Consider the following 14,517-nt stretch of genomic DNA (forward strand, 5'->3'; position numbering starts at 1 on the left):
TGGCTTTAATACTCTCAGTATCTTCCACAGAATGTTGTAGCTTCCATGTTTTGCATATTGGACAGTAAAAACATCAGTAAGTATCAGTAGTTTATCATCATCCAGGCTAGGTTTTAAGAAAGTTGTACGTAACATTAGTGTCTATCTGAAGCTGGATTTATATTTACGAAATAAATGATGCACACTCTTAGGGCTTGTGTGTGATGAAGGCTAGTGTGCGGTAGACACACACCCCAGTTTTCCATTCACTAATGGACCATGCTGCCATGTACTAACCATTCCCTATGCACTTTGATCTACTCCTGTTTCAAAGCAGGGTAGACCAAAGTGCACTAGGGAACTAGTGAGGCAGCAGGATCCTCACGGACACTTAGTGCATGGCAAGCTGGGTTGTATATTTACCTCACACTAGCCTGTTGTGCATTAACTGTTAATGTAGGCAAGCCCTTGCTATACATAAACGTTATTTTGAAATGTTAAGTTAATTTCATTTATTCATTTGACATTGCTGTCTCCACAGGCAATTTCTTTACAATCCAGGAGCTCAATTTTTCCAGTTCAGTTTTGTGTAACTCATGATTAAGATTTGGAAAACTATGAAAAGATGTTGCTACTCCCAATGATTTTAACATCTTGTTGGTCTCTTCACCCCACGAGTGCAGAACTAACTCATCAGCTGTTCCATGACACTGAAATAATTCAGGAAGGACACTTTCATTTTTCTGTAAAGCCTAGATGGGGGAAGAAAAAGAGTTCAAATATGGATTTTAGAAGATGCAAATGTTGATATATGAAAACTTTATATATGGAATTCCAATGTGCTAAACAAGCTCCATTTACAACTGCAAAAAGCTACATGCAGCGTTTGATCCTGCTCCACGTAACATGAACAGAAAGATTCATGTTGACCTGAATACAGCAGAATGGAGCCCATGACCTTTATAATCTGCTAGACATTCTCAAATAATAGGTACAATAATTAAAGATGCCATGTAACTAAACAAATAATTTGATTGTCTAATGTTCCATCGCACACTTGGCATACTTTGCACAGTATAATAGCAGTGAAACTGCAAAAGTAAGCAAATAAACAATATGTAAAGATAAAAGTAGTTTTTAAACCTTTATTCCCTGATATTTTGCTTACCAATGTTCTCAGTGCAGAACATTCCCTGCAGTTAATGACCACCTGGAGCTAATCAATTCCACTCCCCAGGTAATGCCGTGCTTCAACTGTTTTTGCCTAATTATCAGTTTATCTTTTTAGGTGGAATTTGTATGTGCTCCAAAAGGCATTTGTAAAAAGACTGGCATTCACTCACCTGGTAAACAGCAGATGTCTTATTGAGAAAGCTAGAAAGAGCAAAGACTCCAGCCACATCTTGATGATACCTGTACGCTAAATGCATTGCCATGCCACCTCCCATTGAAAAACCTCCTAAAACGTGACCAAAAAAAAAAAAAAAGAGTATTTTAGATTTTGGAAAAATATCATACATATAATATTTTATGTTATATATATAAAAACAAACTAAGATTCAGTTAGAAAGCTGGAGAGCTAAAAAGAGGAGGAAAAATTTATAAACCAGAATGGTACTATTTCATAATCCTCTCATTTAATGGTCTCCACCAGCTGTTTGGATATTGTAGATGTGTGTTTTATAGACAATGCAAAGCAGAATTCCATGATGTGGGTATGGCTGTCACCTCCAGTTCTTCAGGTGACTTTTCATACTTTGTCAGTCTAGCACTCATGAAGGATGACAGCATATTGCCATCACTGTACATAATCAATATTCATACCACTGGACCACCATGGTCCAGTATATGTTGATCCTCTCTTTTTTCACAGGAGAGATATGGCATGGGCGGTGCAGCTGGACAAGCGGAAACACTTCCCTACAAATGTGCCCTACCCCTGTTCTAATAGATCACTTTGAAGGGTAAGAAAATGGATTACTCTCTCTACCCAGGGTCTACCTTTTGGGAACAATAACTAGGCTGCCACCAGCATTTTTTTTTTTTTTTTTTTTTTTAAGATGACAGATACTTGCCTGTTAGGAAACTGGCTCTGTGACCATCACGTTACTTTCCATGTACACAATGTAGACGGTATTTTATTATTGTATCCCGCTAATAGAGGACATTAGAAGTGAAGCACTTAGGTGGCATGACTGTCCTGTTGAAATCTCTCCCAGTGCACAGACATAAGCTAACAGAGAATGGTTATGACTTATGCTTAATTAGAACAGTACTTTTACACAGTTCACTTATTTGGTGGTGCATTTGGTTTTCACCAAGTAGTTTGGTGCTAAAAATAGATGTGAAATTCTGAGTTCTGGACTTTTTAAATACAAAACGTGCTGAATATAGATTAGAGGAAAAAGAAATACAGATGAAATACAGTACGATTTTGACTGGGGCTTTTAAAGGCAGAATGGCAGGTTGATGTCATAGTCCATCCACTGGGTTGACCCAGTTCCACTCTACTTCTGCCCTGAACAGCATTTACACAAAGCTGCTAGCATAGAAGTTCTGTAAAGACACTGCACTGAGCATAAACATAACTCTGCACTGTATAATTTAGGTACTGTGGGCTTGACTTGGCCATGTCTTATGATAGTGTATCCCAAGCCACAGGGCAGAAAAATCTGTCTGGGGGTAAGAGCAGCAATGGTGACAGATGATTACAGGCAACCAGTGCTACATCAAAAGTGTGAGGCCCTAGCAGGGGGAAAGGAAACAGCCAACATGCCAGGGGATGCACAGATAGGTGCAAGCAGGGGTGGGGGAGACCAGAACGCAACTTAAAACTGCACCTTGTACCACCCCAGCTGAAACCCCCAGGAGAAAACCAGTGCAAATACTGCTTGGTCTTCTCCAGCAGGAAATTTCCTTTTGGGCACAGGATTTCCCACAGCTGTTTATCACACAAAATGCTAAAGTTCAAAGGGAAAACCTAGAACTCAAAAGACCACCACAGAAAAATCCACCGCAGATCATGGGGTGGGGAGGAAGACAGAGAGAGAGAGAGAGACTCTCTCTCAATATTTAGATAAAATGTTTTTACAACTACCCAAAACTCACTTCTGTAAAACAGCAATGTGTCTTGGCTGAAGTGTGCTTTATTCTCTCTCATGAGATCCAGTTGCTTCTCACCCACTTCCTCATGCCACCCAGGCATGCCATCTTCCAAACTCATAAAAATAGTGTATTACATTCCAAAAGGTTATTGTATGTGTTTATATCCATACATATAAATACACACACTATACACAGATATACATTGTCCATATGTAAATGTAAGCACATTTTTATGTTTTAATCTAGACAAATGTGTGCATTGAAAACCCATTACTAGTTTGTAAATGATTTAATCTAAAATTTTGCACCCGGTTAGTCACACTCTGGCAAGACTATCTGCAATTACTCACCGGCAGTCTTTGACAATGCAATCACCTTCTGTGTAGAAGAATATTAGGTAATGGTGCTTTCATGTGGCTCATACTACTATGAGAAAATTTAATACAAAGGGCTAGTTCTTTGAATTCAGTTTTCCATGGGAAAATCTGCACTTTATCACTCAATACCACAGTAGCGTCTGGGTAAATACTATATAGTAAATGCTTCGCAGACAGTGATTTCAACGAGTATTTATACATGAAGGCAAAATATTATGATTCCAAAAGGATAATATTTCAATGTACGTCTAAGTTTGACATAATACATAAAACACATGTTCACTCAAGGAGTTATTTTTTAAAAGACTAGAAATATTAAAATGAAACAAAAAACAAAATATACACATTGTTACAGAAAATAAGATCTCATAACCAACACAACTTACAAGATACATAGACGAAAACTACATGCAAGTTTAAGTACTAATTATCTCAGTAGAAGGAAAGATAGCATGGAACATGCAAGACTTACAACATTACTAACCAGATTCTGTTGTGAGTATCCATCAAGATCAACGATGCAAGTTCAGATGTTTTAATCTTAGACATGCAGACCACTCCACTCCCAAGGAGTGCATGGAGTGCCATTAAAATATTAGAATTTGCCAATAGGTTCCACACAGAAAATATCTGCAAGTATCACAGATTTTCCCTTATAACTACAATTCGAGAGATCTGCAGTTAGTGCTTTGTAACAGTTAGTAAATGTTAGCTTTATAATGGATTCTGCTGCATGTCAAGAACATCAAAAAGCAATATGCTCCCCTGTGGCCCTGATTCAGCAAAGCACTTAACTGTGTGCCCTAACTTTAAGCATACAAGTAATCCTATTGACATCAAAGGGGTGACTCACTAGCGATGTAAAATGTAAACCGGCTAACCGATAAGCATGAGTCATATCGGTAAGCATTTAATTCCGGTTAGCATTTAAACTCTGCTGCGGGACTCTACTGCCGGCGCCCCCATGCCCAGGGCTCTGCGCAGGGCCAGCAGCCGGGACCCCAGAGCTGGCAATGGAGTCTAATGGTTAAACATTTAACCAGTACAATTTTAATAGTTTAAATGTTTACTTTTTTAAAATGCTATTTACATCCCTATGAGGCACATTTTTAAAATAGGCAACCACCTATTAAGCCCCAATTCAACAAGGTTTCTCCAAAACAAGCACCTGAGATCCTACACCAAAACCTGCTCTGATGGGGCTGAAGTCTGCTTCCATAATAGGTCTGCCACCCATGTGTGTCCTCTCTGAAAGTCAACCACTATTAACAGAGAAGGATATGGATAAAGTGAAATTTTAGGACACACTGCCCATGTGGAGGAAACTGCTTGTCCTTGAAATAGCTAATTGTGAGCTTTCAGCTGAAATCAGAACCCGTCACATCCTCACTTTCCAAATAAAGACCGTGAATCAAGGTTGAGCTCTGCATGTGTGATACCCATCTTAAAAATGAGAGATTTAAGGCAGGCTGTTCTCTAGAATTTCAGGTGCAGTATAGAGTAACTCAATCACTCAAGTACACGGTGACATAACATGGGAGGAGCAGGCAGAGACTGTGCTTCCCATAAGTATTTTATTCCCTCTCAAGGAAGATTAAATCCCAACAACTGCTGCCATGTTTCAGTGGCAAGTACATAAATTCTTTCATATACAGTCTATAAAAGGGCTTTAGGATTTTTCATAATGAGATGTTCTGTTTACATGTAAGATCTTCAGACTCGATTCCCCTTAAACCTTTAAATTTCAGTGAGGCTACTCCAAATGGACACCTGAGAGATGAGAATCAGAACCATATGTGAAGCAAAATCTGTTGCTTCAACCACTATGCTTAAACCCAGGAATTGACCAGTTTGCTTACTATAATACTTCAGTTATATTCATTTCTTTGCATTACTCACAACCCACTATTCACTCATCAAACAATGGTTTGGGTCTCAAATCTATAAATGAATGCTTAATTTCGTGACTCAGAATGAAGGACGTTTTACCTAAGGTCTCTCTTAGAAGTGCCCTGTATACCCTGTTATATATACTGTATGTTAACAGTTTATCTTCTGATCTCCCTTGTTACATTGTGTTTGATTTCCTATCTCTGACTTCAAAATGTTCAGTTCTTTGTCTTAGAAAGTGGAAGAATATATTTTTCTCAGTCATGCAGACTGCACCCCATAATGGGCTCTAGTTTTGTCTCACTAATGGTTTTCTGAAATCAGAGACTGGAAAATGTACTAGTACATTTGTTGTAGAAAATAATCTTAGATTTACAGTAGAATGGACAGGTGGCCAGTTAGGTTTTTCCATCTAGCTTTAACATGTTCAAAGCCACTTGCCTGGAAACTATTCTACAGACCCATAGACCCATACTGGGTCAGACGATTGGCCCATCTACACTAGTATCCTGCCTTCTAACAGCGGCCAATGCCAAGTGCTTCAGAGGGAATGAACATAACAGGTAATCATCAAGTCATCCATCCCCCTGAATATTAGGAAGCGTTCCCTAATATTCAACTTAAACATTCCCTTTATTTCACCAAGTTACTCCAAATTTAGCACCATAAATAATTCTGCCCTTACTCCTTGATGTTTCAGTGCTCTGCAGCGCTAAAGCCTAGATTCTTCTCTCTCTCGCTGGTGTAAATCATGAGTTGCTTCCCTGAGTCATAATCACACCCTGGTGTAACTCCCTTTGATCTAAGTGAGAGGAGAACCAGGGCCTTAATCATCACTTAGCCAAATTATACATATTCAGCTTTTTAGAATCTTTCCTCATTAGTCAGGCCCTTCTCGGATAGTTTTTCCAGCTCTTCCCTGAATTTCTTCAAGTTTATCAATATATCTCTGACAATGAGGTGGCCAGAAATGAACATAATATTCCATATGTAGTACACCAGCATAGCATGAGGAGAGACAATTACCTTCTTGCCCATTTTACTGCCATGATGCACTGTATATTCAGGTCTAATTTTCTGTCCACTCTTTCAGCATTACTGATACCTGGATTTATCCTTGCCATTGAATATCTGAGTTTAGGATAATTATTACTCAGAAGTATTAGCTTGTATTTTTCCAAACTGACTCTCATTTTGTTATTTTCTCCTCATCTTTCTGCCATCTCTAGGGGCGATTTGGGCAATTTCTCTTTCCCCATTGGTGAATGCAACAAAATATCCTAATAAGTGACCTGCAAAGAGACTCATGTGCTCTTTAGTTCCTTCTTTCAAATCAGTATTTCCATAAGCATAAACACACTACAGTATCCCACCTAGACAATTCCCCCAACCTGTTACAGTTTGCTTTGAGCGGAACAGAAAATATCAAGTAAGCACTAAGTACAAAGGCATATAATGAGCATGTGGCCACTAGCTGAACTGCAATAGTGCGTGCGGCAGGAGAGAGTGCCTTGACAAGACAACATAACAATAGCCTATTATTGTACATATGAACAATTACTGTGCGCCAGAACTAATGAGGCATACAATTGAACATTACAACAGTGGATGAATGTTAACGAGATAGCACATTTTCTTTATTTACATCATACAAAGAACTTCATGAACATAACTGTCTTTTGTCAGTTCTTCAGGGCAAGGACTTGTTTATCTGTAAAGCACTGCTACATAACTCCCACGCCTATCCCCTAGCAATACTGAAATGTACAGTTCAGAATCCACCACATTCTGTCCTGTTTGCTGTTCAGTGATTTCTTAATGCCTTTACAAGAATAAAGGCAGCTTCCTTTTAGTAGCCAGACACTTTCTCTTTTTACAAATTGGGAGCATGAATAAATTTGCTGTCCAGTTTTCTCTCCTGGCAAAACACTCAAGCAACATGACATGTTTTCTGTGAACAGCTAAGTGGTACAAGTTCTACATTTTTATTGTAAAAGTGATACTTTTTTGCTGTATGTATTGTTTCATGTTGGAACTCAAAGAAATTTTGCCACATTTTCACTTGATATGAAAAACACATTTTCATAAGACTACAATTATTGAAGTTCACTGGCAGAAAAGTAAAGACCAGCAAGAAAATGTCCATTTGTCTTTTACCTGATCATCTTATTACAACTATGGTTTAACCCCTATTTCTGTATGCCTTTATGAAGATGAGACCATAGATGTGGTACTGGGAAGATATCTGTCAAACATAACATTAATTTCTTACTGCTGGTGACCAGTCCACACAGACAGACCTCTGCAACCATTTACTTCAGTGGCGAAGTGCATGGGTGTAGGGATCTGCTCTCATTGATCAGGATTGAAGGTCAGCTTTGTAACAGTTAATTAAATGTGCTTTTGCTGATATAGCTTATACAAGCTCCCCAGATGAAATAAGCTGTACTGGAAAAAGAACTTTTTCCCCCCAGTATAACTGCATTTGCACCTGAACTTTTACTGGTATAAAAGTGTTATTAAAAACAATCCCAACACCACCTGCCTGCACTGCACATTGTTATATCAAGCAAATGTTTCTAGCATAGACCTGGCCTAGCACATGGGAATGGCCTGCAACTATAAAAAGAAATTTTTCTCCTAACAGGAATTTTAAACAGTGGAACAATATTGCCAAGGGAGGTTTTTGAGGCCTTACTTGACAGATTAGATTAAAACCTCCATTTATTTTCACTTTTCCAGCCCCCTGCACCAACTTTGCTCCCTATGAGTCTCCAAGCTACCCTCACAACCCCACATTTTAAAATCTGTATCTCACTCACATCTTGTACCTTCTTCCATGAAGCTTTATCACTTGTGAGGTTGTCTCCCTCCTCGTAAGCATCAAACCATCTTTGCTCTTTTCAGCTCCCTCGTAAAAAAGGGACCTTTTATTCTGGGTTGCCTTTCAGAGATGATCCACTAAAGGTAACTAACACAATGTCAAGCTTGAACCGTCATCCAGTATGTCTGTACCATATTAGGTTTATTGCAGGAGTGGGTGGGTGAGATTCTGTGGCCTGCATTGTGCAGGAGGTCAGACTAGATGATCATAATGGTCCCTTCTGACCTTAATATCTATGAGTTTATGAGTCTATTTTGTGTCTCTCATTCTGGCCCTAATCTCAAAGACATATGAGCATGAATAATTCCATTTCAACTGGGCTACATTTGAAGGATCAGGATTTACATGCAGAAGAAACTATCTTCATGTAAATCTCTATGAACCTGAGCACCCAGGTGGCACTAAAATAAAATTAAAACAAACAATAGTAAGAGCTGGTTGAAATATTTTGTATATTAAAAAATTAACATTTGTGTAATTTCACACACACACACTTCTTTTTAAACCAGCACTAATAATAAAACATTAATATACAGAATAATGTTGCATGCCAACTGCAAGATGACCCAGAAGGTTTTTTCCAATCCTAGAATCAATGATTGCATGAGTTTATGGAAATGCTCCAACAATGGGACACTGACAGGTACATGGCAAGCTGGTGATCCAAATGCTAGAACAGATTCAGGATTGCTTATCATCATCTGGTTGGTGGTGCCCAAGTATTATGAAATCCATATTCTACTTGCTTAAAGCAATATTGACAAATTTGAGAATTGGTCTGAATTCAACATGATGAAATTCAATAACGGTAAGTGCAAAATACTACATTTAGGAAGGGGAAAAAAATCAAACGCATAACTACGAAATGGGAAATAACTGGTGAAAAGGATCTGAGGGTCACAATGGATCACAAATTTGAATATGAATCAACAGTGTGATGCGGTTGTGAAAAAGGCACTGGGATGTATTATATTAACTGGAGTGTTGTATGAAAGACATGGGAAGTAATTATTTTGCTCTACTTGGCACTGGTGAGGCCTCAGTTGGAGTACCATGTCCAATTGCGGGCACTGCACTTCAGGAAAGACATGGACAAACTGCAGAGAGTCCAGAGGAAAACAACAAAAATTATCAGAGGTTTAGAAAACCTGACCTATTAAAAAAACTGGGCATGTTTAGTCCTGAGAAAAAAATACTGAGAGGGAATCTGGTCTCAGTCTTCAAATATGTTAAGGGCTGTTCGAAAGAGGACTGTCATCACTTGTTTCCCATATCCACTGAAAACAGGACAACAAGTAATGGACTTAATCTGTAGCAAGGGAGATTTAGGTTAGATATCAGAAAAAACTGTCTAACTATAAGAGTAGTTAAGCTCTGAAATAGACTTCCAAGGGAAGTAGCAGAATCCCCATCATTAAAAGTTTTAAAGAACAATTTGGACAAACACCTATCAGGGATGGTCTATGATGCCCATTATGTGTGATCAATAATAAATACATATTTTAAAAAATTAATTGCACTATAAAGACATGAACATGGCTGAACTGAGTAACTGCTGATTTTATTGCTGTAACCCTTGTCCTTCCCTACTCCAACCTTTCCCTACTGTTTGCTAAGCCTGGTCCCTGTACCACGCATATCTAACTTTGACAGGATGACCAGGTGTCAGGTTTTCGATCCTGGCAGCTCTGGTCAGCACCACTGAACGGGCCATTGACTATCCGGTTGGCAGTGCCGTGCAGGGAACCGCAGCCAACAGGAACTGCGGTGGCGGCGCCTGTGGACGGGGCAGCACCCAGAACCGCCTGGCTGCGCCTCCGTACAGGAGCTGGAGGGGGGATGTTCCGCTGCTTCCAGGAGCTGCTTAAGGTAAGCGCCGCCCAGAGCCTGCACCCCTGACCCCCTCCCACTCTCCAAACCCCTCAATCCCAGCCCAAAACACCGTCCTGCACCCCAAACCCCTCATCCCCAGCCCCACCCCAGAGTCTGCACCCCCAGCCAGAGCCCTCACTCCCCCCCATGCCCCAACCCCCGCCCCAGTCCAGAGCCCACTCCCACACTCCGAACCCCTCAGCCGCAGCCCGGAGTGCCCTCCTGCATCCCAAATCCCTCATCCCCAGCCCCAAATCAGAGCCCACATCCCAACCCCCTGCCTCAGCCCAGAGCCCCCCCCCACACCCTGAACCCCTCATTTCTGGCCCCACCCAGGAACCTGCACCCCCAGCCCAGAACCTGTACCTCCTCCCACACCCCAGCCTCCTGCCTCAGCCCAGAGCCCCCTTCCATACTCCGAACCCCTCAGCTCCACCCCCACAGTCCCCTGCAAACCCCTCATCCCTGGCCACACCCCCAGCTGGAGCCCTCACCCTCCTCCTACACCCCAGCCCCCAATAAGCGAGTGAGTGAGGGGGAGATGGAGTGGGCTAGGCATGGACAGGGCCTCAGGAGGGGAGAGAGAGTTCGGTTTTGTGCGAGTAGGAAGTTGGCAACCCGAAACTTAGAATGCATATCTTTCAAGACCTATGACTTTCTGTGTGTACTGTAAAACACCTAGCAGAGTTTGGGTGCTGTAAAAATAAAACAATCCGCAAAGACAAAGAAATTGAAGTATATGATCTTGTGGCAGACATTATTAGTTACTTCTATCCACTGCTGGCACGTCCGTTTGACATTTCTCCTGTTCACGCAGATAGGATGAAGGAAGATGAGAAGAATAGGAATGGATGGGAATAGGACCAGTGGCAAATATAAAAGCTGAGTCACATTTTGGGGTGAAGGTTTTTGTAAGGTGCTGCGCGCGCACACACACACACAAAATTCTACTTCTTCATCTTCACATTCAGATACTACAGGAATGGGGCAGTAGCACACGACCATAAATTTACCTCTGGAGAGCTCTGTAGTAAGTGTCCTTACATGAAAGACAACATACTTCATCTTCCAATAATTACAAAAGATGCAAGAGGAGAGAACTTGGAGGCTGGAGACATAAAAAGCCATGGCTGTAGGTGAAGTTGTTTGCCCAGCATGTTTTAATGATTTATTGTTGATTTTTCATCTCTCAGTACTTACAATGCCTTCTTTCTCTGGGATGTCTAGTGCCAAGATATTTCTTCCCCCATCCCATTTTCACACATACTGAGAGGGATGACTATGCCAATATTTACAAGAGATGCAGCCCTTTCATGTTACTTCCACCATGGTCCAGTAGCTATGTAAGAAGTCTAGCAATAAACAAAAAAGTGGTTGTGTCTCTCATGTTATTGTTATAGTACAAGGGGTCAGGAATCATGCATGTGTTTTCTGGCACATGATCAAGTCTACAGGACTGTTATTGAAAGTTTATTTTCACTGGCTGCTTATACAAGTGACTACAGGTGGCAAAGACCAACGTGCTTGGATCAGCATTTCTGTGGTATACAGAAAGTGACCTGTAAAACTAGGAGAGTAGTAGTAAATCAAAGGTGGCGGAGAGGGAAAGAGGGAAAAGTCAGTTTTTGCTTAGGTATCCAAACATCATAACTGAACGTTAGAGCAGGCTTCAACATTAATTGACACCTCATTTTTAAATCCAAGGATCTTTCTGAAATTCACACAGAACCAGGGTGCTTGTACTACAGTGGTGGGTGTAGTATAAAAACCTAGATATGAACAGAATAAAAATTATTCTCAAGAGTTCTAAAATGTCAGCATGATTTGCATATTTTAGGATCTGCCTAATTTGGCATAAACACAGAAGTTTATAACATAAAAACAGTCAAATTTGACCAGTTTTAACATTCCTTTGTATCTTTAATATCCATATAATTCTACTTCTAAGGTTATTTTTAACCAGTAACAGCAAGACCCAACAATAACAAATCAATGTATGCACACAACTGAAAGGAGAGGGGGGCATTTGGCAAGAAAATGTCTTCCATTTTCAAGTTCTGGATTGGGTTATTACTACACAACAACTGAATAAATCCTCTCTTTTTTTAAAACTTATGAAAAAATTCCTTGATTGTGCTCTTTAAGTTGGAAATCTTGCTACCTTTGTAAGACTTTCTGTGATTCCTTGAGAACAACTTCTGAAAACTTTTTCTTAAGGAATAAGAACTGTGGGCTGTATACGGTCTTCAGTCAGTGCATGGAACTCCCTCAGAACTTGCAGTACACTTTACATCACGTATCAAAAGACATATGTATTTAAAACTGTTAAACTTAGACTGTATATTTGAAAATGAGGATGTGATAATATTAAGGAGGCTGTTCTTCTGATGTATAGGAATTAGATTGAGTTGAAGGGGGAGGAGTGGCAGTACACCACCCAGGTTCCACCTTCAAGGCAAGAGCAGCTGGATGCTTCCTTTAAAATGATCAGTAGTGAAATGGTTAACAGTGTTGATCATTAAGCTGTCATCATTAGGTGTCATGAGAATTAACTGTGTTATTGAGATGAATTGGTTTAGGCCACAATTCTTTAAGGAACAAATGCTCCTATTGCATCAACAAACCCCAACCCTGTGTAAAACTTGAATCAGAATAAGAAAGATAGTCACCCATGATAAAAATGTTAGGTTCTCCCTTTCCATTCCTGGAGTTCCTGTCTCATTTATCCTCCTATCTTTTAGGCTGTTCTCCTATCCCACTCTACGTAGCTGTCAGCTACCACCCACTTTCTGTCCTAATTTTTACACCTGGCTCTCCCTCCCCTCACAATCTCTGACCCTCATGCTCAACCTGCAACTTCCACACTGACATGCCATCTTATCCCTCATCCTCCTTTGACCTTCACCACTGAATTAAATCCTACTCACTAAAATGTCTACTCCCTCAACTTTGCCTTTGGAAAACACTGCTTCTCTGTTCCTTCAACATCAGTGTTCCCACACCTTGACTATCACCTCATCTCCTTTAGCACTCTATGCTACTTTCAGCCCATTGCCATTGACGGCTTATCTGCCATTTTACGTCTCACTCTCTCCTTCATTGACTCAGTTGTCTAATCCCTCCACTCCTTCTTTCCACAGAACAATGTCCCACATGGCTCACCACCACCATTCAATTTCCCTACATCTGTGCCACTGAACATGTCTGGAGAAAGTCTCCTGAGTAACAATGGCTTCCTCAACTATAAGCTTGTTCTCTTTGACTTCCTTGTCAAACAGCACTCTACCTCCCCCCACATCATATCCATGAACCAGCTGCCTGTTCACCACCAGATCCACTCTTAAAATGCTCTCCCTCCTCCAGGTAGAATGTTGCTGGCATTTTCAAAGAGATGACTGACGAGGGCTGATGTGACGTCCCACTTCCTTCTCCTCCTCCCATCACCCTTTATCCCATCACTGATGTTCCTCACCTGCTCTCCTCTCCAATCCCTCCACCTGCTGCATGACACCATCTTCTCCCACCATATGACCTCCCTTGCCCCTACCCTCCCTTGAATTTTCCCTTAATCTCTCATTCTCATCAGGTTCCTTCTCCTCGCAATATAAACACACCACAGTCTCTCCCATATTCAAAAAAATTCCAGGTCCTGCATCTCTCTCTCCCCCCAACTACTTCCCAATCTCCGCCCTACAAGCCTGGCACCTTGGTGCAGAGGGACTGTATAGATGCTCTAGATTGGCTGATTAAGCCATAGCATAAAAACACCTTGTTGCCCAAAAGTTACACACACAAAAGGCATCATGCAAGGTGCCTTTACAAAATACACCGTTTTCTGTGTCAGTGGAAGTCTATGGCCAACAGTTTAACAATAAAGTCACCTTACACTGGTCCAGATCCATGTTTTAACCATTCTTTCCTTACAGAAACTCAAAGCCTGATTCTCTGCTGCCTCTCACCCTGCCTCTCACATCTGTGCAGAGGGAGTGTACAACCCTACCACTTTGATTTAGCAGTGCTTTAACTCCCTTTTGCACAGGTGTAAATGACACCATGTACCTACATGACCATGGTGAATAAGAGCTTGTGCACCAGTTTTTCCACACCCACATTCTCATCACCCTAACGTACATATTTGCACTTATTTGGTATGATGCTGGACTACTAACTCAGTCCTTATTTCATTATTTGTCATCGTAATGTCTAAAAGCCCCAACTGACTCACAGACGCATAGATATTAAGGTCAGAAGGGACCATTATGATCATCTAGTCTGACCTCCAGCACAATGCAGGCCACAGAATCTCACCCACCCACTCCTGCAATAAACCTCTCACCTATGTCTGAGCTACTGAAATCCTCAAATCATCATTTAAAGACTTCAAGGTGCAGATCAGGGTCCTATTGTGCT

General features: G+C 40.9%; 1 protein-coding gene across 3 annotated transcripts in view; it reads right to left on the reverse strand.

Moving 5' to 3' along the window:
• Nucleotides 1–476: 476 nt before the first annotated feature.
• Nucleotides 477–14,517, reverse strand: part of LYPLAL1 (lysophospholipase like 1) — a 38,924-nt gene continuing 24,883 nt past the window's right edge. For all 3 annotated transcript variants that reach the window (XM_048843207.2, XM_048843206.2, XM_048843205.2), the window contains 2 exons: nucleotides 1,323–1,438; nucleotides 477–731 (listed from right to left, as the gene is read on the reverse strand). In XM_048843207.2, coding sequence (XP_048699164.1) covers nucleotides 492–731; nucleotides 1,323–1,438 — 356 coding nt within the window. In that variant the 3' untranslated portion in view covers nucleotides 477–491. The remainder of the gene's footprint in view (nucleotides 732–1,322; nucleotides 1,439–14,517) is intronic.

Source organism: Caretta caretta, chromosome 3 (genome assembly GCF_965140235.1).
Source record: "Caretta caretta isolate rCarCar2 chromosome 3, rCarCar1.hap1, whole genome shotgun sequence".
NCBI lineage: Eukaryota > Metazoa > Chordata > Testudines > Cheloniidae > Caretta > Caretta caretta.